The sequence below is a fragment of the Vulpes vulpes genome, chromosome 15 (assembly GCF_048418805.1).
Source record: "Vulpes vulpes isolate BD-2025 chromosome 15, VulVul3, whole genome shotgun sequence".
Taxonomy (NCBI): Eukaryota; Metazoa; Chordata; class Mammalia; order Carnivora; family Canidae; genus Vulpes; species Vulpes vulpes.
Genome location: NC_132794.1, coordinates 101,194,897 through 101,221,650, shown reverse-complemented (window position 1 = coordinate 101,221,650; position 26,754 = coordinate 101,194,897). Strand labels below are relative to the sequence as shown.

The window sequence follows — 26,754 nt, the reverse complement described above, 5'->3', positions numbered from 1 at the left end:
CTCAGGAAAAAAAGCCAAAGGGCCTTCACACAGGGGCCAGCCTGATCCAGGCCTCAGTGCAACCTCCTTTTCCGGGGGCTCTCCAAGTCAGTGCTAGGCTCACTGTCCCACCCTCAGTGGGGCTTTGGCAGACTCAGTGCTCAACTGCCTACAGCTGGTGAAGTGGCCCTGGCCACACAGGGGTGGGAAGGCCCGGGAGCGGGGCGACTGGAAGTGATGTGGCTCACGTGCAGTGCACATGTCTGTCTACTCTGGGGCGAAAGGCAAGCCCTGGGTCTGGAGATGCAGTGATGAGCAAAATCGAACAGGTGCCTGCCTTCATGGAGCTTACAGACTTTATACCAAAGCAGCCACACTCACCCAGTATATTGTGTCAAACTGTAAGTAGCACAAAACTGGGCAGTGCTACAAAAGGAGAAGACCCAAACCTCTGAGAGGCTCACGTCACTTGGGACTTCTAGGAAAGCAGATGCTGAAATGGAGTTAGGAGTGAAAAAAGTTTATCGAATGGTAACACCTGTGGAAGATAGGTGGGGAAGGAAGCAAGACTGGGGGATGGGGGGAGAGGCTCCATCATGCAGATCTGACACCAATGATAGCAAAGGAGAACATCACATCACATGCAGATGTGACCATTTCCACCAAGCCAGAAGAGCTCTGGGGGTAAAGCCGACTCCATTCCATTAAAGGAAGTCCATGGTGGGCCTAAATACCTTGGACCTGGGGCCTCCACTGTGCTCAGTCCGTGGCTGGGGGGCTGCCTAGAAAGAGGCTGCCTCAGTTCTGATGATGAGCTGGGTACCTGCAAGTGCGAACACCTCGAGCGAGCACATTCCTGGAAGCTGGCTGCCTGCACTCTTATGGCTGCTTATGGGATGGAGCTCATCTAGGGGCCCAGAGAGGGCTTCCCTAAGGCAGCAATGATGCTGACTTGAGAACTTTATAATGCACTGGGTTAATAAGAAGGGGAGGAAGAGGGTGTACATGGGAAAACGACTCCAGGCAGGGGCACAGCATGTGCAAAGGTCCTTTATCTGGAGTGGCATCTGATGGGACCAAGAGAAGGCAGTGTGTCCAGGGAGGAGAAGGATGGAAGGAGGTGAGAGCCCAGGGGGAGGCAGAGATCATACCGTGCTGGCCTCGTGGATCATCATCATAAGGATTTGGTTTTCTATTTGCGAAGCGGCTCTGAGGAAGTTACTAATTTTACTGATACTTGGTTTCCTAATCTGTAAAATGGGAACAACGATATATGCCTTGTAAACTTAATGTGAGAAATCGAGTGAGATTATACATATTGAGATTTTAATCTAGTACCTGGTACACAGAAACACTTGGGAAATGTTGGGTATTACAGAAAACATAACTGGAAATGCCTTTTGAAAGAAGGCAAAGGAGAAATATGGACTTACTTTTGTATTTTATTTTCAAAGGTTTGAAAGTTTTATTCTGAAATAATGTGCATGCATTTGAACAAACTATGAGCTAAATCACTTAATTTCCTCTCCACCAAAAGCATGGTGTTACCTCAACCCTCAATTAATGGAATTCCAGGCATACAAATAAACAATTACCATTGGCAATTCAGAGATGGATGAGTAATAAATAGCTTGTAACAGAAAACAAGTCCATGAGAAATCCAAAGAACAGGGGAGCTTTTAGGTGGAAATAGCACATTATAAATGAGGATGTGGCTACATAGAGTATGACAGCTCCTCTACAACAGTAATATTGAAAATATAGATATCTTCTCCAATCTCACCTGTTTATGGGAGTTATCCTTCAGATATCTATTTTCAGATGATTCCAGACCATAACATGCAGGAAATGAAATCACAAAGTGATGAAAGATGAATGCTGGCTGTAGTTGCTGAGGCCGACTTGATTGTCACAGAAAATTTTTTCCTAGATGGTCATTTTTTTTTTTTTTTTAAGTATTTGAGCATGTGCTAACAGACTAAGGAATATTCTCTAAATTCATGTCCAGATGATCTGAACCGGCTAAAAATAAGTCGAGCCCCTACACTATTGGCCTTGAATGTATATGAGTTTGGAATAAGCTGCCTGATGGGGCGAGAAGGGGACAATCTCTTAAGGAGATGCATTTACCATAGACTTGTTTCCTGGGTGGCCGTTAGCAAAAGCACCGGTCATTTCACGACTGTAATGCCCCTGCCATGCCTGTTGCTGTGTCAAAATCCGCCTCCCCTTAAAACATAAATCCCTGCAGCCGCTGTTTTATGAACTCACACATGACTCCCTTTGACTTCTTGGCATCTAGCAAATACGCAAAGCTATCATTCTCCTCTGTTTATCCCCTGGTATATTCCGCCTGAGATGATTCTGACTACCGCTGACACTTAGAGGAGTGAATGGCAGTGAAAATATCTGGCCTCCACTCGCGGAAACCTTGAGATGAGATGCTGGGTTAGTCTCATGCAAAAGAACTGCAAGTGTGCGTGTTCTTTGGTGATTTCCCTCTTTCCCCTGTTTAAGCGGTGATAAAGCAAACGTGAGGTTTCCACAGCCACCCAAACAAAAACATCTTCTTTGAAAATTTGAAAGTATTCCACACATCAACTTAGATTATCATTTTTCCCCCCCTAAGCTCCTGAACTTCTCTTGCATATTTCTTTCCTGTGCCAAAGCTTATCAACTCTGAGGTCATCTTGATTTGTCAAAAACTGCTTGGATCACAGGGTTGAGCCTAAGCAGATTGGACAGGAATTTCTTCATTCAGACCAAGAAAAGTCTGATGAGAAAGTTACTTACGTCTCCCAGCGGAGGAAGGAGTGGCCCACCTTTTCTCCTAGGTTGTGTGTCAGTATTGACTAAACTTTCAAAACAATTTTTTTTTTCAGAGGGACTGCTACCCGATGGAATTACTCCATGCTCTGAACCTTTCATTACAGTGAGTCATACTGCAAGTAATTTTTAAAAACCCTCCCTAGTTTTCTTTTTTGCTATAGATTTGCCAAGAATTCTTTCAGTAAAATAGGAGTTAACAGGGGGAAAAATACCCAACCACCCTTTTAGTTCTCTACAGAATAATTAAATCTGTTTAAAAATATAAGATATGGTGGCAGTAGGAGATTCTGTGCAAGACTTGTACTCAGTGTAGCCTGGGTCACATGAGGGTTTGTGGTTATTTGTGGGTAACTGGTTCACACAGCCACGTGTGACAAGCTGGGTCTTGGGAGGTCGGGAGACCCGTTAGTGCTGGCCACCTCTGGGAACCTGTCCCATGACTTTCCAGTCCTCCCCGGATGGAAATGGGTTTTCTACAATGGGGATGGCAAGGAGTCTTCCAGAGGCAAAAGACAGGCACTGATGTGGACTTCGATTTTGCTTTCTGTAATTTAAAACCCAGTCAGCCGTATGAAAATGGTTTTTAAAATCAAGTTGGGGCAGCCTCTGTGGCCCAGCGGTTTAGTGCCGCCTTCAGCCCAGGGCGTGATCCTGGAGACCCGGGATCGAGTCCCACATCGGGCTCCCTGCGTGGAGCCTGCTTCTCCCTCTGCCTGTGTCTCTGCCTCTCTCTCTCGTGTCTCTCATGAATAAATAAATAAAATCTTAAAAAAAAATAAAATCAAGTGCAACTCGAGATTTGGAAGCAAGAAAGTGACAATTATGTGACTTCTGCGGAGGTGAAAGTAGCTCCTGCCTAGATGGTGAATGTTGAGCGTATGGTGGAGTATGAGAGGCCACATCACCCCACCCAAACGGCCGGCCGGATGGACGGATGCGCGACAGACAGCAGCCGTGAGAGAGCCTGTCCCCGCCTAAGCACCCTGTTTCCGGGACACACGCAGAACAGGCCCTCCCGCGCTAGCCCAGGACCCGCGTGGGCGCTCCTTTGCACCAGCCCTGCCTCTGAGCTCCCCGAGGTTGCAGCAGATGTTAAAAACTCAAGTTGAAACCTTTAAGCTGTAATGAAGGAGTTCACAGGGTTCATAATCCCAGTACCCCACCCCGATTCTCCAGCGATCCCGCTGAAATCTTTCAAACGGTCCTCAGCACTAACACGGTGCATGCAGCGCGTGTTGAACACGCCGATCTGCCCATGATTACCCTCGGCTGCTGTAAAACAATCTCACTCCTCGAGTGAATGCAGGCTGCAGCAACAATGGTGTTATTGACTTGTTGCTCCGGCTCTATTTAGTTATTACCCTCGGGGCCACAATCAATAGACTTTGCACCAAGTCAGCCTAATAAATCCCAGGCTCTCACTGGAGGTTTGCCAGGAACGGCAAGAAAATCTATGGCAGGGAAACTCTTAGAGTGCAAAGAGAGAAAGCTGCACTGACAGCTGTATAAATTAATTAACAAGGAACTGTTTATTCTTCTAAAAGATCAGATTGCACATTTATCATCATTGAAGAAGTCACAGATAGACTATCACGAAATTATCTGGTAATATAAAAAACTCCCACAAATTTGGATGAGCACACAAAAGAGAGACCTGTATTCTATGGCAACTTGTTTCCGTCTTTATCATATTTTCATCTACTCGGCTTGTAAATTTGCTTTCTTTGCACTAGTTCTGGTCAGCCTATCGTTTCCGGCTCACTTGGACAAGCGCAGTCAGCCTTGATAATTCTTTAAGCTTGTAGCTGAAACAGTCAACACAATAAAAATAACATGTTGATCATTAACATTGTTGTGCTCTGGGGTTTGGGTTTTTTTTTTTTTTTTTCCTTTTCTGTTTTTCCCCCTGCCGTCAGGAATTTGAATCTGGCTTGTAACGCAACAGCGGAGGGAAAAATGCTTTAGGTGATACAAACACTAAGAGGTCACGGAAGTAAATGCCAGGTTATTTCAGATCATCGTAAAAGAGTTCTAGAACAGTTCTCCTTACTTCATAAGCAAATGGTGTGAAGATTCAGTGGCAAGGATCCAGGATTCTGCTGCTTTAAGACACTTTGAACTGAGCTTGGGCCAGCCTAGTTACGAGACGATCTTCTTCCATAGATTGAAAGCAAATGTAAGCGATCAATGGGGCCCGTGGAGCTTATTTGCTACCGCAGTAGTACCTTCTAGAATCCTTACAGAAAACTTTCCTTTTCCCAATTCAGTCTATGCTATTACAGAACCCGTAGCTTGACAGAAAAAAAAAAAGTCTTTTTAAATGCTGAGCGATTTTAGTTTTTAAATTCAAGGGTGAGAGTGTTAGAAATGGTCTTTAAACAGAATCACAACGTCCAACCTCAAATATCACTCAGCAGATTGGCCAACGTTTGGTGAAAGTCTATTAGCTACAAGGCACTGAAGCAGCCATTGACTGGCTGTGACACAGGCATCATTGTTCCCAGGCGTGGAAAGCTTATTTCATTGCTTCGGTCTAGCCTGGGATATGTCAGCCCTACTGCATGTTAACACACTCCTGTGAACACAAAAGGGCACAGCAGCCCCCTCAAACACGTACCCTTTAACTTGACAGGCCCTCAGGAGATGGAGGGGGGGGGCGACATGCGCACACATGAAACCCGTTTTATTGTGGGACTGCTAATTGTGTTGTCCCAATAATTTATTGCCTCTTATAAATGGTTTCCAGGTAATAAGAGTTAATTGACTCAAGAGACTTTCATCCATTGCAATTATCTCCTAATATCGTCCATTAGGCTCATGTACTTTCTATTAATCAGGTCAAATGTATCACCTGAATAGATGCATTAAAAAAAAAGTGGTGGAACTTGAAGTCATCATCCCAAACTTATTTCTAAATATGCTCACAAAAAGTTGTTCATCCTCAGATGAGTGGAGTACCCTCCACACAATCTGGCCTTGAGCTTGGAAAGTAGGTAGAACCACAGGCCTCCAAAGCACACCTGCTTTACTCCTACCTCATTCTTCACGAGAAGCCCAAGGTTCAGAAGGGGAAGTGGTGGTTCTGGGGAGCCCTTGCATGGTCAGTGGCAGAGGCAGGCCTAGGTCATAGATTTCTCGCCATCTTTTTCTTACATTCTCCAGTTTTGACTGAGAGAGAATATAAGTATGAGAATAACCCGTCGCCAAACAGAGATGTAGGGGAGTGTCTCCTAGCCCACGTACCTCTGCCTCAGCCTATTTCTGCTTCCCTCTCCCCAGGAAAATAGCTCCTGAGCTATGCTACCGTGCCCTCAGCTCCAGACCTGAACACCCAGCCTCTTTTTGTGATGCCCTCTCTGATACGCTCCACATCGAAATATTTCAACGCCAGGTTCCATGGCCTTAGGGCCCAAGAGCATGTGCACCAGGTTCCTAGCTCTGTTGCTACTCATGGCCTTGCCTCAGCCAAGTCATTCCTTGTCTCTGAGATTTAGTTGTTTTCTTTTCCCAAGTGAGGGAGTTGGACAGAAGATTTCTAAGATTTCTTATCAGCTCTAACATCCTAGGATTCATGCCAAAGGCCACTCATGGGTTTTCATGCCTTGTCATGTCTGCATAGCTCTTCCGACTGCTCCCAGTGTCTTCATGTCCACTAGCTTTCTGCGGCTTGCCCCAGGTAAGATAGTAGATTCTGGTAATGACACTATGCCTTAACCCATGGGCAAGACACCGCTGGAAGGAATTTCAAGCCCAGCGGGGAAAAAATCTCAATTCACACTCTGAAGATCCCTCTTGGTCCTTTCTTCACAACATGCAGGCTATGCCAGATGGGCTGCCACTAGATCTTACAGCTGCAAGTTTTCTTTCCAAGTAACTGTCTCTTGCCAGGCACTGGGGGCATTACTTGCAATAGTGAAATAGGTTGAGCCCTGGGCACCTTCCAAGCACATCTTCTGCCAAGTTGAGGTGTGTCTACACATCATTCTTTTCTTTTGGTTTCTTTTTTTTATAAATATTTTATTTGTTTATTTGAGAGAGAGCGTGCACATGAGTGGGAGGAGGAGCAGAAGGGGAAGGAGAGGGACAAGCAGACTCCATGCTGAGCATGGACCCCAATCCAGGACTCAATCCCAGGACCCCAAGATCATGGTCTGAGCTGAAACCAAGAGTTAGACACTCAACCGATTGAGCCACCTGGTGCCCCAGCATCATTCTCTTTCAGTGGTTAATGCTGTGGATAGAGGAATGGGGCTGGCACTGGATAGTTTGTGGGGTGGGTTTGTGCCTCTGGAATTTGCTACTATATGGGGTTCTAAGGTTCTGGCCTTGATGATCTGAAGTAGCAAACACATAGTTAGCTTTTAGCTTGGTCGACGGTGAAAAAGAGGAGAAGAATATGACAGTAAGCAAACATCCTTTGTGCAGAAACTGGATACCAGGTACTGTGGGCTTTTCCATACATAACTGTTTTCCTTAACTCATTCAATAATATTGGAAGCTGGGCAGCCCAGGTGGCTCAGTGGTTTAGCGCCGCCTTTGGCCCAGGGCCTGATCCTGGAGACCTGGGATTGAGTCCCACATTGGGCTCCCTGCATGGACCCTGCTTCTCTCTCTGCCTGTGTCTCTGCCTCTTTCTCTATGTCTCTCATGAATAAATAAATAAAATCTTAAAAAAAATAATATCGGAAGCTTTATATCATTCCACTTTAGACATGAGAAAACTAAGGCTCAGAGAGGTTAAGTGACTTGTCTAAGGTCACAAATGTAGCCAGGAATCAGCTCTTAGTCTTTTGACAGAAAGGTCAGAAAGGTCAGTTCTCTTTCTATAACACCCTACTTCTGCCTCAAAGGCCTGGAGATGGTAAGAGACAAGTATGAGTTAAGGTGATTAAATCACTACCTCATTGGTTGTTTTTATATCCAATTAATAGGCTCACTTTATGAGCTATAGAGATATATTCTATGGTTTCCAGCCTAGAACTTCTGAGATGAAGTGGCTCTCCTGTTGTGAAAGTTGACTCTGCCCATCCTGCTCTGATTGGCCAGTGGACTTCCAAGGTAGACTGGGCTGAGGCGTGTCTTCGTGGATGACCACATCGTCCCACAGTTCTTTTTCTTCCTTCACAAACACAGTTGTATAACTGGACATCCATATGCAAAAAAAGAAAGTAGGACCCTTACCTCACACCATATACAAACAATTCAAAAGTGGATCAAAGACCTAAATGCAAAGCCAAAACTATAAAACTCTTAGAAGAAAACACAGAAGTCAATCTTTGTGACCTTGGATTTATTAATAGATTCTTGGATAGGATACCAAAACCAAAAAGAAATAGACTATACTTCATCAAAATGAAATACTTTTGTGCTTCAAAGGACACTATCAGGAAAGTAAAAAGAGAACTCATAGAATGGGAGAAAATATTTATAAATCATATAGTTGATAAGCGACTTCTATCTAGACCTTACGAAGAACTCTTACCACTCACTAATTGATTGATTTTGAAAATAAATTTCAAAATGGGGAAAGAATCCGAGTAGACATTTTTCTAAAGAAAATATGCAAATAACCAATAAACACATGGCAAGATCAATAGTCATCAGGGAAATGCAAATCCAAACCACAATGAGATACCACTTCATACTCATGAGTACGGCTAGAATAAAAAAGTCAGATAATAATAAGTATTGGTGAGGATAAGGAGAAATAAAACCTTCTTATGCTGTTGTGGGAATATAAAATAGTACAGCTGCTTTGGAAAATAGTTTGGCAGGTCCTCAAAAAGTTAAAACTGGAATTACCCTTTGACTCAGCATTCTGCTCCTAGGTCTGTACCCTAGAGAAATGAAAACATATGTGCGCACAAAAACTCGTACATGAACGTTCATAGCAGCATTATTCACAATAGTCCCAAAGTGGAAAAAACTCCAATGCCCATCATCTGATGACCGGATAAACAAAATGTTATTCCGCCATTAAGAAGAATGACCTACTGACACAGGCTACAGCATGGCTGGAGCTTGAAAACATGCTGAGTGAAAGAAGCCAGTCCCAAAGTATCATTGAAGATATGATTCCATTTCTATGAAATGTCCAGAATAGTCCTTAGAGAAAAGAGGTTAGTGGTTGCTAAGGGCTGGGGAACAGTGACATTGGGGAGTGCTGGCTAAATGTGAAGGGGCTTCTTTACAAGGTGATAAAATTGCGCTGATGGTTGCACATATCTGTAATGTACAAAAAGCCACTGAATCACGTATTTTAAAAGGGCGAATTGTGGGGTATGTGAATTATCTCTGAAAAAACTCCCTGAAACAACCCCAAACTTGACTATACCTTAGGAACTGCTCTTGTGGTGCAGCACCTTTGCTGTGTAGCAGCCAAATCCTACCCCACATGCCTTACCGGCTCCGACGGTCTGCCCCACTTGGGCAGGTGTGCTGCTCATTTCAAAAGTGCCTTGTCCATTCACCCTCTGAGGACAGAGAGAAGGAGCTCAGTGCCAGGCCCTATGGGAAGTGCTGTGCAGAGGTTACATCATCTTACAACTGCTATCCATGATAGGTACTATTCCTAGTTCCACCTAAACATGGGGAAACTGGAGTTTAGGTAACCTGATCCAAGGTCACACAGCTAGTGATGGCAGCAACTGGATCTGAACTCGAGTGCATCTGACTCCAGAGTTGGGCACATGGGGGCCTTGGCTATGTATGAACATGTGACATTGTCCTGGTGGTGGTAGTGGGGGTTATGCGTGCACTTACAGAAGCCCCCCCACCCCTTTGCAGCCTGGGGGATCTTGAAGGCTTCTCCATTCTAATTTGCCCAAAGTGCTTCCTGGGAGAGCCAGAAACGTCTTTCGAGAGAAGTCCTATCCATCCTGTTTATTTCTAAAACAAGTTATTTAAAACCGGAGGGGGTTCGTTTTCCCCTGCAGCAGTTATAGCTGACACTTTGAACCCATCTTTACACGTATTTGTTTCTGAAAACCAGTTTGTTTGTGGTTAGGAAAGAACATCATTGAATTTTAAGGAGTTATTTCTATAAACATGTGGCAGAAGTAGGATGTTACGAGATTTAACGATGGAATTAATTTTCTTTTTAACAAACATTTGGAGTTAATTACTCCTGTTCATGAGGCTGCATCTTTTAGCCAAATTTTTGTTTTCATGTCAAACCAGAAGACTCACTATACAAGTTAACACTTTGATGCAGTGTGCCCACCTCTGCCATTAACTTGTGGTGTGACTGTAGGCCAGTCACTTGCCTCCGTGGGTGCCAGCACCCTACTGGAGTCCAATAACTGTGGAGTATCATTGTCAAACACGTAACATGAGTGGGTTAGATCAGATCAGAGGTTGCCAACTGGCAGCCTGTGGCCAGATCCCACCTGCCAGATGTGTTGGTTTGGCCTGCTCAGTTTTTAATTAAAAAAATTTTTTTTTCTTTTCTTGCCAATCTTTGCAAATGGGGAGATTTATAATCTAGAATTCAGGCATTCTGGAAAACCCAGAAGACTGGCCTCAGTAGACCCACTTTCCCCCACTGCAGTGGTAGAATGGATCCTAAGAAGCTTTTTTGGTGGGGCACATATGCACTGGTTTCCTCATCACTTCCTGGCTTGTTTTACTCACCTATGATACCCACTCGGTACCTATGGGCACTAGTTATGCCCCCTCTGAACTGGATCCTTCCTCTGGTTCCTACCTTCTCTCTCTGGCTATGCTGTAAGCTTTGTAGGGTTCCAACAGGAAGGTAAAAATGAGGTGAGACACCAGGACCTCGCTATATGCTTTTCTAAATACCATGCAGAGTAATGGGACACAGAGATTGGTGCCCATAGCCCAAGGCAAGAAAAGCCCTAGCGGATACCACTTTGGCCCTCATGCTTGACACCACACCTACAGCCAGAACCTCACGAGACACCTGAAGGGCTTTTGGCTCTAACCACCCCTCTCCCTTGCCCGGGCCCTCCAGCTCTTGGATGGGCGTGCACCCATGTATAAACCAGGAGGCTGCTGTTGGCAAGTCTAGCTCACTAAAGAGGAGAAGACAGGGAAATTCCATGGTTTCATCTAACATTCCAAATGGACTTGGATTCCAAGTCAACTCATTTCCTTCCTTATGAGAACTGGAGACAAACAGGTCCTGCAGTTTAACCAACAAAGCCTTTCTCGACACCGTCGGAGGAAGCGTGGGTCTTTCCGTGCACACAGAGGCCTTGCTTCCCAGGCACCCCGTAATGAGGCCCCCACGAGGGTCGCACCCCGTGCGGACACAGGCAGGGCCTGCGTCTGTATTCTCAAGTCAGCAGGGCGGCGGGGGCTGATTTGGATTTTCTTCTGACTGGTGGATCTAATTAATTGCAAATTTCAGCTCTCCCTACTTCACACAGAAATGATTTGGAGTGTGAATGTTACTTCTCTTTTCTGGCCCTCCTCGTTTTTTTCTTTTAAGAAATGAATAATTGTCAGTCCTACAAGGCCAGAATTACTTCCTAATGTGATTTTTTTTTAACTTCTTATTTTGAAATAATTCCAAACTTAACAGGAAAGTTGCAAGAACAATAAAATGAGCTCCTATGCACTGCGCCGAGATTTACTGATCGTTATTATTTTGCCCCATAAGCTTTTCCATTCTCTCTCTCTCTGCATAAATGCATATTTCATTGGGGACCACTGGAGAGTCAGCTGCAGACCATCATACCCCTCTATGTTACCAGACACATTTACCCACGTCAGGAAATTTGCCAGTGGTATGAGACTCACACTGAATTGGCAGCCTGCATTCTAATCCTGCCACCTGTCCCCATAATGTCCTTTATGGCTCCCCTGCCACCCTCACCCCTGCCCCCAGGACTCAGTCTAGGGTCACTCACTGCCTCTAAGCTGTCTAGTTTTCAGGTCCCTTTGACCTCCTTTAATCTGAAATCCTAAACGTGGTTTTAAAGATGTGGCACCAGAGAACCAGAACACACAGAGGAAGGCGATGGGAACAAGCAAGAAAAAGAAAAAAAAACCTCCCCAAATGTCATGGCAAACAGGTCAGTGGGGGAATCCCGAGCGGTCCCTTAGGCTTCAGCAGTTTCTCCAGGAAGTGCATTATTTGCTTACAGTCGACAAGGAAGACTTGTGGAGTTCAGAGTCTTCCATTTTGGTCTTGTGCTTTCCTCCAGAGACAACTGCCATGTCCTGCTCTAATCGCCCTAAAGCCTCTCCAGAAAGAGCTCTGTGGAGCCTAATTACATTGCCAGGGTGGTAGAGGAACTTCCCCCCAGCCTTGTGTCTCACAAAGCATCTAAATCACGCCATTATACCACAACAATGGATTCTCACACTCGTCAGGCAATTTGTTTTAATTATGTAAATCACTTCATTCTCTTTTCAAATATCTGCAGGGAGCTGCAAGCCGCTGCAGGTCAAAATAGGATGTGGAATACGTGGGGTAGGGACAGAGAGGGGCGGAGGGAGGCCTGGCTTGGTCCTGATGGTCCCTTATCATATGGTGTTGGGGTGCAGGGGGAGAGTGGGGCACCGAAGTCCCAGAAAAGGTACCAAGATGCAAGGGTGAAGTAATGTGGAGTCAGCCCTCGGTGACAAAAGCACACGGCACAGAGCATGGTGATATATTTTATTGGCACCTCTGGGGAGAGCAGGACCCCAACAGGTGCCGTGTCTTTGTCCTGCCACACACTCTGAAGCTGCCCCATGCACTACTGCTGAGCCAGGTTCAATAAAAAGAGAATCAGGAGTCACCCAAACACCAAGTTCACCTCTCCAAGGTCAGCCTCCAAGGTCACCCTCTCCAGCCTACTGATAAGACTGGGTCCTGGGAAGGGGCTGAGTGTCTAGAACATTCTAGATTTCACACCATCTAACCACGTCTTGGATGGAGTTAGTGTTTTAAGTAAGTAGGTTAAATGTCCCCTGGATCTGCAAGCAATTTTTTAAATTATTTTTTTTTTTATCGTAACTAAGAAAATTGGGAGAATACAGAGAGCCAGAGGAAAAGAAGGAGGGGAAGGAGGAAGGAAGAGAGGGAGGAGGGCAGGCAGTCAGGCTCCTTTAGTTGAATACCTCGAAACAAATGTATTTAACATTATAGGATATTTGCTTCCATTGTTCCAGCAAACTCCACACTGTCATTATTAGTTTATGCCTCCCTGTTCTCAGGACTAGGACAAATATATTTTGTATAACACACTAGAAAGGTTTCTCTATTGTGCTTTTAATCTGACAGCTTGTACTTCATACTCAGCACTTCCTTCCTTTGAGGCCGGGAGCCTGTGGTTAAGGTCTGCTGCCCCCAGGTGAAGAAAGGACTTGGGAGGCAGGAGAGCCAAATGGTCAAGAGTATGGGTTCTGTGGTCAGATCATCCGGATTCAAATCCCCAAATCATGTCTTATTACTTGTATGATCTTCGGGCCTTGGTTTTACCACCTGGAACATGACATGATAAAAGGTCTTACCCCAAATGTTGGTGTGAGAATTAAAATGAGATGATTCCTATAAAGAATTTAGCACAGTACCCGGCGTATAGTAACACTCAGTACATCTTCGCTACTACTACTACTATTATTATTACAACATGGTTTGAAAAGTCAGTCTTAAGCCACAGATTAAGAAGCTGATAGATTTCCCTTCTCAAGAATAAAAGTTCAAATGGCTAAGAAATTAGTAGCTTAAAAGCTCTGTTTAAGGGCATGTAATACATACGGAGCAAGACCTAACACACACCTGAATGCAGCGCTGCTACTCCTTTCTCACTGAACCACAACTGGTGTGAATCTTGTCCTGTTGCCTTTTTCTCTTTATGGCTTCCAAAAAAGAAATCTTGGCTTCCACCTCATTCAATGTAACTGCCACTAAACCAGGCTCACAGCACCTCGACATACTTATACCTACTTAGAATATCTATACGATCTCAGGTCTCTTCCCTTATGGAACAGGTTAATGAAGAAGCATACGGGACATATTTTGCAGGACCTTTTATTAGAAAGCTACCCCTACCCTCTTCTTTATGACAGCAATCACGGGAGAGGTTCGAGCACTCTTTGTTAATCTGAAGCAGCTATTTTTCTCTCTTCTTTTGAAGGGCACTAACACTTTCTTCTTTCCAATGGGAATTTGGGTCCTGGTTTTTCTCCTGTTAATTTGATGGCAAGGGTTTCCTCTTCAGGTGAGGCTGCCTGGAGCAACCAGCAGGTAAGAATCAGATACCAGCTGCTTCCAGAAACAGCCTCTTTCTAACTATTAGGTCTAAAATTGTATTTGAACCTAAGTTTATGAACCAGCTTTTAATGGAATTTAGTAGGGCTTAGAAACAGAAATGTCAAGTAACTGTAATAAGACTGTTTATCTTTGAAAGCACCAGTTTTTCATTCTTTATGGTCATTTACACCCTTGATATGTTGCTTATAGTCAATATTCTAAAAAAATATTTTATTTATTTATTCATGAGAGACAGAGAGAGAGAGAGAGAGAGAGAGAGAGACAGTAGGAAGAGGGAGAAGCAGACTCCCTGCAGGGAGCCCAATGCAGGACTTGATCCCAGGACCCTGGGATCATGACCTGAGCCAAAGGCAGACGCTCAACCACTGAGCCACCCGGGGTCCCTCAAGTACTGCTTCACCAGGAAATCTGCCTTGGTCTCCCTGTTCAGGAGAAATCTCTAGACCAGAGGTTCTCCATAAGTGCTATCTAGACCAGCGCCATCAGCACAACCTGGGGTCTCCTTAGAAATGCAAATTCCAGGCTCACCTCAAACCTACTGAATCAGAAACTCTGGGGTTAGGGTCCAGCAATCTATGCTTTTTACAAGCCCTCCAGGTGGTACGGATGCCTGCTGAAGTCTGAGAATCACTTGCTGATAGAGTTCTGTTGCACTTTGAAGCCCTCCTACATGGCATCCATGACAATTACACTCTCATATCTGGGTGATTATGTGGCTAACGTCTGTTCCCCCACTGAACTCGGCATGGACTGTGTCATTCTTGCCCACCATTGTTTCCCCAGGACCAAGCAGTGCTCAGCACATAGCAGGTGCTCAGTTAAGTATTTTTCAATCAACTAACAAAATATGCAGAGGTTACCTTTAAAAGGACAAATATTGGGATCCCTGGGTGGCGCAGCGGTTTGGCGCCTGCCTTTGGCCCAGGGCGCGATCCTGGAGACCCGGGATCGAATCCCATGTCGGGCTCCCAGTGCATGGAGCCTGCTTCTCCCTCTGCTTGTGTCTCTGCCTCTCTCTCTCTCTCTCTCTCTCTGTGACTATCATAAATAAATAAAAAATAAAAAAAATTAAAAGGACAAATATTATAATAGAAGATATGGGTTAAAGACATAAACAGGTACTTTTAAAAAGAAATGAAAGTGGCAAGTATTTTAACATGCTCAATCTCAACGACTAAGTGGAGAAACTGGTAAGCAGTGCGACACCATTTCCTCCATACCTACTAGGCTAGTGAAGGTGAAAAGTGAATTATGACACCAGCCAGGACAGGGGAATAATCGTTGTTGTGGGCATGTGCATTTGTGCAGCTTTTCTCAGCCACAGTTTGCCATCATTTTGAAAACCGAAAATGACCCAACAACGCCACCCTTAGTTGTGAACTCTAAGGAGGTATTAGAAAATGTGTGCATAGATATACAGATGTAGAGGAGTGTACACTGTAACCCTGTAAATAACCATAATTTTGAAATAATGCAAATGTTCCTCAATAGGCATTTGTACAAGCAAATTGCAGTGCCCTTAAAACTCCAAATGCCATGCAGCTGATAAAAAGGATGATGCTGAGATGAATAATTGATGTGGAACAATGATCATAATATTTAGTAAAAAACAAAAAGCTCAATGAAAAGTTGGTATCTATATAAGTACGTATCCCGAGAAAAATGTCTAGATGTATATTCAGCAAAAGGTTTTCAACAGTGATGAAAAGTGATCTTTATGTTTCTTATAATTTTCTAATATTTTAAATACATTACTCTATATAATATAAAAACTTAAAATAGAACATTTTAAACACCAAGTTCAGCTTAAGCAAAATTAACTAGGAAGATAAAGCAGTTCTGTAAAAACAGAACTAGGTAATTCTCAAAATATGACTCTTTTGCCCTATTCACGGTTCTGGATTAGCCATGCCACAAGCCTCCTCCATTCCTACAATCAGAGTTGCCTACAGCTGGCTACGATGATCAACACATCAGGTACTAGAGGCACTGATTGGGATTAAGTAGCTGGTGATTGACAGCACACATGCACACAGTCCAAGAATTTCTGGCACAGAAGAGGAAACATCCCTAGCCTTAACTAAGAATTCCTGATGGTGCCATATCCCTGGAGGCTGAGTACCATCCCCAGCACTGCATCATGGGCATCTATGGGGAACCTCTAAGTAACTCCCAACAATTCTGGAGATGCTGTTACTGACAGACATGGCTGCAGCATTTACACATTCACCTTTTCTTTTCTTTTCTTTTCTTTTCTTTTCTTTTCTTTTCTTTTCTTTTCTTTCTTTTCTTTCTTTTCTTTTCTCTTTTCTTTTCTTTCTTTTCCCTTTCTTTCTTTCTTTCTTCTTTCTTTTTTCTTTTTTAAGACCTTATTTATTTATTCATGAGAGACACAGAGAGACAGGCAGAGATATAGGCAGAGGGAGAAGCAGGCCCCGTACAGGGAGCCCGATGTGGGACTTGATCCCACAACCCTGGGATCATACTCTGAACCAAGGGCAGATGGTACCCAACTGCTGAGCCAGCCAGGTGTCCCTACACATCTTTCCTTCTGTCTTTCCCTTTTTCTTTCCCTTGAACCATACACAGCCTTTTTTTTTTTTTCAGATTTTATTTATTTATTTGAGAGAAAGTGAGTGGGAGAGAGAGGGAGAGAGTCTGAAGCAGACTTCATGCTGAGCGCAGAGCCTGATGCAGGGCTCAATCTCAGGATCATGAGATCATGACCTGAGCCAAGACCAGAAGCTGGATGCTCAACTGACAGAGCCCCAGGTGCCCCAAACCATACACATTCTTGGCATGCTGTTTCTCAGAAAGGGTTCTATGACATGGACGAAATGAATGGACAGTGAGATGGTTACAAAAGCCATGCACAGATGTCTGATTGGCACCCAGTTCATGACATGTTCTTGGGTATCATACAACAGTAGGTGGCAAGAAAAGTGGGGATGGAAGTCAAAGGCAGAAACTCAATCATCTTGTAGCATATATATATTTTTAAAGATTTTATTTATTCATGAGAGATGGAGAGAGAGAGAGAGAGAGAGAGAGAGAGAGAGAGGCAGAGGGAGAAGCAGGCTCCATGCAGGGAGCCTGATGCAGCACTCGATCCTGGGTCTCCAGGATCATGCCCTGGGCTGAAGGCAGCGCTAAACCGTTGAGCCAACCAGGCTGCCCTCTTGTAGCACACTTTGATAAAACAACATCTGAGAGCTATTTTGAGAGGTTTCGGGATAAAATAGGTTCTAAAGAAAGAGAACTTAATATAATGCCTCCAACTCCCAAACATGGGACTGTAAAGTCCCATAACCAGGGAAGCAGTGTCCTAACTACCACCAGAACATTAAGTTCACTTAGTGAAGTTACAAAGCAGAGTAACATTGCTCTTAGTACAAACATGCAGGAAAAATAGCAAGAACTCTGCAGGTGGAGCGCGTATAATTATGCTTGGACGTGAGACTTGCAGCAAAGGCCAGTGCTGTATTTCAAGTCGACCAAGAGGCCACATGCTCAGCCATTCATTCTCTACTAACCAAAGTGGCACCGCTAATGGGTTTTGGAGTCCCATGCCAAGTGGCAGGCACTGTCTGGGTACAGAGTTTTCAGTGCCTGAGGACAGCAGTGGAGGCTACATAGAACGTCCTCCAGTTGTGACTCCTAATTCTTTTTTTTTTTTAAACTAGCCTTCCCCCAGATCTTTTGGTTGTGAGGAGCTGGATCAGTGATATTTTAATGTCTCGATCCATCACACATGTGTGAGACTTGGTCCTGAAGCTTCAGGGATACTGCTGTCCAGGCAAGGCACATCATCAATTCTGGGAGCGGCCGGCAGTGCAAAGCAGCCCTGTTTTCAAGTAAAAATGTTCATTTTCAGTCAGTGATAGCTTCATATTCATCAACTCTTCCCCAAGTAGATATTAATGAGAAATTTGTATATTGGGGAACTAATGATTGCATATCCTTTGCATAATTACAATGACCTGAAAGTGCTTTCAAAATGCCAAATTAGCTGACTAAAATTTGTCCCGTTTAAGTTATATATCCTAATTCAAATCTCCTGCCCAAATATGCTTGCAGAACCTCACTATATTTAAAGATGGATTTAGAGAGCTCAAAAAGCACTCAGTGCTTAATACAGGGCCAAAGTCATTTCAAATTCACTTTAAGAAGCCTTCTCTGTGGCTCCCATTCCAATCTGTAGGAACCTCCCTTTGTCTTCCTGTTTCTGGATTGTTATCTGCTTTCCATTTCAGAAAATTAAAAAAAAAAAAAAAAAAAAAAAAAAAGGAAAGCTTTCAGTCTAATTTTGTCTAACTTCACTCCTGATTTCACTTTCTTGTTCTTTTTTCCCCCTACCATTTACACCTTGCGGCCATGGAGGTGCATGTGGGAACACTGGCTGCAGTATGATGGGCTCAAGCACACTCCGTGAGTGGAGTCACAGCAAGTGTGCCCACAGCCCTTCAAGCCAGATGGAAGACCAACAGCATCCATACCAGTGGTTGGCTACTGCCTTGCTAAAATCACATAACTCAGCTGGCACCAGAACTTTCTGATCCATTTTATTTACAAGAGACTTTAAATAGCATCTACTAAGTCAAACTATAATGTACCTAGTGCAACATACTGTCAAAGAACAGCCATTTAACTTTCTGGGGGAGGAAGGCATAATACTGTACAGGGCTGGAGTAAATCAATTCATTGTAAAAAGAATTTATTGAGATCACAGAGTAGATACCCAGAAAATGAAGTAAGATAGTTTCTTATTGGGCAGCCCACGTGGCTCAGCGGTTTAGTGATACCTTCAGTCCAGGGTGTGATTCTGGAGACGCAGGATCGAGTCCCGCATCGGGCTCCCTGCATGGAGCCTGCTTCTCCCTCTGCCTGTGTCTCTGCCTCTCTCTCTCTCTGGTCTCTCATAAGTAAATAAATAAAATTGTGAAAAAAAAAAAAGCACATCTCTGCTAAAAAAAAAGATAGTTTCTTATAACATGAATGAAACTATCACATGGGTACATACATATATATTTAGAGATATATACATAGTACATCTAATATATTTAATTCACAAATATATTTAATATATATATATAGAGAGAGAGAGAGAGAGAAAGAGGGAGAGGAGGAGAAGGAGGGAAGGAAGGAGGAAGGGAGAGGCCAACTATCAAGGGTAATAAATACAGCAACAGAATCAACAATTTCAAGACTCAATTGTGTAGGATCGAACTTATTTTTCTAGCTTATAGGATTAAAACTGGATTTCAACCTAGAGGTAACACATTGCATTGACATTAAGAATAATGTCAGGCTGTGTAAATATTTTTTTAAAAGAATACATGGCATTATTAGCCAGAGTAAGACATAACTGTTATGTTTGAGGAAAGAAAGCCTTTATTTGTTCCCTATACAATCATAACTCAATCAACCAAACAAGGTCCCCCCCCCACCTCAAGCCACCATTATAATGGCAGTTTTGTGTAAGCTCCTTGTTTGTACAAAAGCCTGACGATATAGTCTTGAGGGGTAATCCTAAAGCTGTTAGACCGAAATTAAAACAAATCTTACCGGTAGATCTGGGTTTTAAAAAGACAGCTCTGTTTAAGAGGGCCATGCTGATTATACCAGAAGATAAGCTCCACACAATCTAAGGGTGATCACTTGAGCAAACATGGGCATGGCATTGTAATTTTCTAGTTTTTCGCCCTACAGAAGAGCAAAGATCTCACAGTCACTTTGTTTAAAAAAAAAAAAAAAAAAGAGAAGCAGATTTCTCAAGACTTGCAGTCATGGCACACATAAGCCTGAGCAAGAAATTGACTTTATCTTGTTCTTTGACTTTAAAAAGAAAGAAAGAAAAATTAATGCTCACATGTAAAACTGGGTCACCTATCACTAAAGCAGAGCCAGACTGACAAGGAAGGACATTATCTCCTATTTCTGCATTCTTAAATCAAATGGGAACTTAATCACTATTATGGATCAACAAACCTTTGGATTGTTTCCAACTTTTTGGTTTTTCTTAAAATAAAATCTCCTATCTGTTCCCACTCCAACTCATGCATACCAGTCATCAACATGCCACAAGTGTCCTGCATTGTGATGGTCTCAGCACCACCTTTTGAGATTTTATTTTATTTTTTAAAAGATTTTATTTATTCATTCATAAGAGAGAGAGAGAGAGAGAGAGAGAGAGAGAGATATGCAGAGACACAGGCAGAGGGAGAAGCAGGCTCCATGCAGGGAGCCTGATGTGGGACTCGATCCTGGGACTCCAGGATCATGCCCTGGGCTGAAGGCAGCGCTAAACCGCTGAGCCACCTGGGCTGCCCGAGATTTTAAATAGAACTACTAAAAACCACAAAGCATTGGGGTGCCTCAGTGGTTCAGTCGGTTAAGTGTCCGACTCTTGGTTTCTGCTCAGGTCATTATCTCAGGGTCCTGGGATCAAGCCCTGAGTCAGGCTCTGTGCTCATTGTGGAGTCTGCTTGAGATTCTCTCTCTCTGCTCTTCCACCCACTTGTGTGTGCGCCTGTGCATGTGTGCTCTCAATCTCTCAAATAAGCAAATCTTAAAAAAAAAAAAAAAGAAAAAAAACCCCCAAAAACTGCACAGCAAATATTTCTCCCTCCCTAGATTCTACTTCTTCATGTGGACTTCTATGGATTTTTCCTTTTTTATATCTTCATTATCCCTCTTTATTTCTGCCTCTTTTCAACCCAGCCTTAGAAGGTTCCAGTATTTTTTGTGCTGCTTTCTATATTCCACCTCTCAAAACTGCATTTTTGTTTTGCTTGAGTACAGCATCCACATTCAGTCACCAAGCACTTTGAGAATACCTGGAGTAGAGTAGACCCTGGCAATGCACCCCGAGTCTTCTGACCTGGGCAGCACTGGTGTTGGAACAGTGAGGAAACGGGGTGCCATTAGTGGCAATGGGAGTTTGGGGGTGGCGACAGGTGGGAGCTTCTGTGGGAGTAGAGAAGCATGAAGTTCCTTTGAATCTGCTTCTTGAACCAATAAAACAAAATTCCTTCATACTTTGTGTAGGTGTTATGGTTGACTGGGAGGATGCCCTGAATTCAAATGGCTCTTTGCAAGCTTGAGACGGGAGAAAAGAAGCCTTTTTGAGAAGTGTTTTGCAGTTGAACTGTGTCCGTTGTCTGTTTCCAACAAAAATACTTTCTAACACAGTGTCACTAAATGTTGGTTCAGCAGTGCATGTGAACGAACTTAATACACTAGGGAAAACAAGAAATGGATTTTATTAAGTTTATTAGCAGCTAAAAACACGATACTTCAACAGTGGGAGGAAAGTGATCCACCCACACAATTTGAGAGGAATGAACATTTGGCTTTAACTACAGCTAATATGTGAAACCTAAAACCTAGTTTTCCATCTAAAGACCTTTGGGGTCCATTTTTACACTACCTTGATCATACCAGGAATTAAAGTTCAAGCTGGCTCCCCCAGTCCTGGAGGGTACTGGTGTTTCTCCAGTCACACCTCTTCACGTCAGCATTTCCTCAGGCTTATCTTTCCCTCCCACCTTAGCTTAACTTGGCTCCCAACCAAGGATGCATTTCTACCAATCAGTGGCCACGGCTCCCCTCTCGTGCCAGGAGGCCTAGGGAAGCAGAGTAGGCACTGGCGGAAGGCATGGTAGGGGTCACGGCAAGAGCCTTGCAGGGTCACTGAGCTCTGAGGCCACTCTGCAAAACAGAGTCTCAGTCAAGACAAAAAGCTAAGGAGGGAGGCCTACATGCTGCTCATGTTCTAAAGAATGGCACACGTGGACAATAAGAGCAGCTACCAGACATGCCTGGGAAACTGATCTTGGGTTGGGCTCAGCGCTTCTGTCTTGGGTCTTCATTTAATCCTCACAAACCCTCTTGGAGGAATGTCTTATCACCATTTTCTTTTGACAGGTGAGGGAACAGGCTCAGTGAGCAAAGTGACTTGCCCAAGGCCAAACAGTGGTGACTGTGGGGCCCAGGTCTGTCCTGAGCCCTTGTGCTTGACTACTGGGTGCCCAGCATCACGACTGTGACCTGCACTTGCTCTTGTGTCTTTGGATCTTGGACCCCCTGTGCTGGAATCACTTCGATGCCTGTTTCCAAAATTCAGGTTCCTGGGCCCTACCCCACAGGTTTTGATCTCACAGGTCTGGAGTGGGCTCCAGGAATCTTTTGAACTTGCATCCCAGGTGGTTCTGAAGCAGAGAAATATTTATGGATTACTGAACTAGAGGTGTAGTGTAGACGTGGGTGATGGAGGCTGCCAGGACTGAGCTGATGGGAAAAAGAGGTGCTCCTTACAGATGCTCAGGAGAAAATGCAAGCTGGGGTTTTGAGATAATCCACACTAATACAGGACTCTAAAAAACTGGACCACCCTGCCTTCCCTATGAGCCTTCCTGTCGGGCTAAGCTCCCCAGTGAGCAACTTGTTCTCCAGATTTATTCAGTGTGGGTCCCCTACTTTGTATTGTGTAGTCTTCCTTTATTTTATAGGTGGTTATTGCATAAATACTATTTGCACATAACTGTGGGCATATAAAATGTGACAATTCTTACACACAAAGCAACTCAGGGCAGTATTATTTATAATGGTGAAAACCTGTAAACAAACGAATTGTCCAGCAGTCGAAGATTAGTTAAACAGTACAGACATTTTAAACAGTGCTTTGAAGCATATTCAATGGTATGGAAAATGTTGGAGTGGAAAAAGCAAAAAATTATGCTATTTATATAACTTTGTAAAAAAAAAAAAAAAAAGACCAGCAAAATAAAACCAAAAGATTGGAGGGATACAGATCTAAATGTCAGAGTGGGTATCTCTGGGTGGTCAGACTACAGCTGATTTTGTTTTTCTTTTTATATTATTCTGCATGTGACTAATTTTCATCAAGAAACAGTATTTTCATATTAAAAATGCCATTAAAGAACAGCAGCAGGAAAGAAAGAGAAAAAGCGAAAGCAAAAGGGAGAGACACTGCTTTTCCTTAAGGAGCTTAAATTATAATGTATTGTGCAAAGCGAGCAAGGTATGTCTGGAGTAGTAACTCCCACCCTGAGCTCCCACCATACCTTCCCCTTCCCCTCCTGGCTCTGGTCGGGTAGCAATTCTATCTCACTGACTGCCCGACCGACTGCCTCTCTGCTAGATGGTGAGGGTGGGGGCCGTGTCCTCCTCGGTCACCCCCCCACCCCACCCCCGTCCCCATGGCTCCTAGCAGAGCACCCACACATGACTGCCTCTCAATACCTTTTTTTTTTTTTCTTTTCTTTTTGCATCATGAATGGATGACTTGGTCTCACTTCCCCAGCTAACGGTGTCCAGAGGGCAGGGCTCACATCACGTAGAATATTTCTGAATTTGCCGCGAACACCAGTGTTGGGCATATAGTAGGTGCTTAATAAAGACTCGCTTGTCTGTCGGGGACTGTATCAAAAGGAAGCATGCCCGCTGAGAGGAGCCAGCCTGCTGAATGCCTCCCCCAGAGTTCAGGCGCCACTCCAGGGTGAGTGGAAGCCAGCCTGCCTAAGTGCCGCGTGGAACTGAATAGCTGATTTTGTTTGCCGGGAGAAGCCCAGCAAACGAGGTAGCCCCGGATCTTTATCTGCAAAAGCAGTCATGCCTTAACACACTGCTCCACCCTACCCCTTTTGGAAAAAGATTGATAAGCATAATGATGATGTTTTAATGAGCTTAATTGCACATTCCTTATGTTCTTGCAGAGTTGCCAACCAGCTACTTCAACATCCAGCAGTTTACTTGTAATAACTTTCCCCCTTTCTCTATGCCAGGGAGCATAATTATTCCTGCGGTAATCCTGTAGTTCGGCTCGCTCTCTCTCAATCTCTCCCTCTCTCTCCCTCCCCTCCCCTCCCCTCCCTCTCACTTTTTCTTGCTGCTTTTCCCCTTTCTGGGAATTAGTCTAAATGGGCATCTTTGAAAGGAGGGTGGCAGGCTGCTTTTGGTACAGTACTTACCAAGAACCCTTTCATCAAAGAAGCCCTTGTGAGCATGCTCTGGACGTGGGCCAATCAGATCATCTCCCTGTCTGTTTCTGAAGCGAAGCTGACCCTGGTATGCAAGTCAAGCCCGAGTCTGCAGACAGGCTGACTGCACTCCTAGGCCAACCTGTCTTAGCTGACTGAAAAAATGCTGAAGGGAAATTACCTGTTTGGCTCCAGACGGAATTAACATTTTTTTAATACATACACACAAGTATGTTTATTATTTTTTGTTTAAAAGCGTTTGCCTATCTAATATATTCATTAATGTTATCTGGTCAGTGCTTGAAACATTTTGAAATATGTGCAAATGCAATAAGGCTACAATGCCTGGAGGCAAAATAAGATGAATTTTCCAATTAAGTGACAGAAAAACTGTTTGGGGGATTAACGAATGGCCGTTCCGTAATCTGTTTATGGGCGCTGCTCTGTGCAGGGACGTTGGGTCCACCTGCAGACCCTGGTGGGTTAGGAGGGCCGGGATGCTGAGTGCTTCGGCCCCTGCATGCCCCTTCTTCAGACCTCACTCCGCCTTAGATCAAGTCCTGAGGGTAGCCCACCCCAGCCTTGGCAGACCCTAGCCCCTCCTCAAGCAGCTCATCTGCCTAGAGTCCACTTTCTCAAACACACATCTTCCTGTCACAGGTGCTAAAGATATGGTGCAGAATTTTAAGTAAACTAATCTGTGCAAAGTCCCAGAAACTCCAACCTTCCTTAACACTCTCCCTGCCCCCCCCCCCATTATCTTATGAACACATTTTTGACATTTCTAGATAATTCCAGAAAAGGTCGTAATTGAGAACTATATTTCATAGTTGCTATTTGAGAAAAAGTACTAACCCATTTCTTCCTTCCTGCACTCATTCTAGAGTATTGCTTTCTTATTCCTCTGAAAACGCAGGTTTGTAGGGGGCGCACCTGCCTGCTGGCCACTGGGCCAGCTCCAGCATGTCAAGATGCAAAAGGCAGAACTTTCTCGCCCTCAAGGACAGGGTCTGGACACCTCTACTCCTGGTATCTCCAGAGTTAGTTTGGATGCTAAAAAAATAATGATAATTTTATATTACTGAAGTGTTAACAGTGGCACAATACACAGGTGATAGAATTACTGTGCCATGTATTTTATTTTTTTTTTCTTGGTGCTTTTCAGAACTTTCCCAAATTTCTACAGTGAACTTTTACTTTTGTAGATATAAAATAAGCTATTAAAAAGAAACTTCTTGGGAGCACTGAACAGGCACATTCCTGAATTATATGGAGTCGACTTCGGGACAACAGGCCAGGCAACATCCAGTAGTGGTAGAAAGGGGTCTGAATCAGAAAGGGGGAATTTTAACGAGCAGGGCAGCTTGAGAGTCACAGCTGGCTGGGCTAAGTTCCTGGAGTGTTAAATCAAGTAATAACAAAAATATGACTGTGTTTTACATATGAGATTTCATAACTTCCTGAGAAATAAACAGTCCCTTCCCCCTTGGTTGTTCCCTCCTAAGGAATGTCTACGTTCTTGCCTTTGGCTCAAATTTTCCCTAAGTTTTCTTTGTCTACGCAGAAGTGCAATGCCCCAAACAGAATGCCAGGCCTATTTTCTCTGTTGGCCCAGCTTGTGTGTTTATACAATAACAGGGCTTCGTCAAGCAGCAGGAAGATGTTTGTGTGCTCCATCTCTCCCTGGCTTCTAGAGCCCCACCTGTGCTGTGTACAGAATTCTTGTTACAGCTTCGGTCCTGGGAGGCACCTGTGGAAATTCTCTGATGGTCTGATTCACCCTGACCTAAAGGGTTTCTTCCTTGGGAGGGTTTTCTCCCTCTTTTACTATTCCCAGGAAGTCATAGATAGAGGCTCAAATTGAGGCTTTCGCATCCGTAAGAGAAAGAAATGTCAAATTATTTTCATATAAATATACTCACAGAGAAGATTCTTGCTTGCTCCTGGCTACTTCAAGGCTGGGTAGGCAGAAGAGAAATCAGGGATGGGGTGAGGGAGTCTATTTTTGCCCTTACCCAGTCTCTTTTCCCATACCAAGGGCAAATAGCTAATTTTCATCACCAAATTGTATTTCTGAACTACCAATGAAAAAACTGATGGAAAAAATTCCTTGCAAATAATGCATGGCATGCTATGAAACTATTAGATAAGAGTAATTATAGGTTTGGTCTCAACAGCAAGCAATTACTCTGGAGGGGAAATGCCCACTTTTTAAGCAGAATAAACTCTTTCTAGGATTTGCCTCCTGTCTACCATTCTAAGGACAGTAACTCTGAAAAAAACAAATAAACAAAAACCTCATGAAAACCAAACCCAAACCAACATCAACCCAAATCATTCCCCTTCCAAAGTTGAGAAAAGTGCCTTGGGATGTCTGCTCTTCTGGTATGGGATTAAGGGTTGTATTGTTATGATATTCAAAAAGTGAAGATTCTTGGTGATTTCTCCCATGTATATAAACCTGGTGAGGGGATTCTCTCTGCAAATAGAAGTTGTAAGTCTAACAACTGCTAATACATTTTGGTCTGCATATGTTATAAGTAGAATGTCTGTACAGTGCAATCTTCTTAGGACAGTATATTTTTATCTAATCTACCTTTTTAAAAGGTGATTTTTTTCCCCCAACATATAACTAAATTTGCTTTATATAAGAGACTTCCTATGAAAACTCATGTACAGAATCAGGAAAATATCCTTTTGCAGGCCACATGTCTT

General features: G+C 43.8%; 1 protein-coding gene across 6 annotated transcripts in view; it reads right to left on the bottom strand.

Moving 5' to 3' along the window:
* The window catches only part of VTI1A (vesicle transport through interaction with t-SNAREs 1A), a 357,804-nt gene that overhangs the window by 44,936 nt on the left and 286,114 nt on the right, over positions 1 to 26,754 (bottom strand). For 2 of the 6 annotated variants that reach the window (XM_072740028.1, XM_072740029.1), the window contains one exon: positions 17,753 to 17,882. The exons of the other annotated variants lie outside the window; for them this stretch is intronic. In XM_072740028.1, coding sequence (XP_072596129.1) covers positions 17,768 to 17,882 — 115 coding nt within the window. In that variant the 3' untranslated portion in view covers positions 17,753 to 17,767. Of the gene's footprint in view, positions 1 to 17,752; positions 17,883 to 26,754 lie in introns of those variants that run through there. 6 annotated transcript variants of the gene reach the window in all.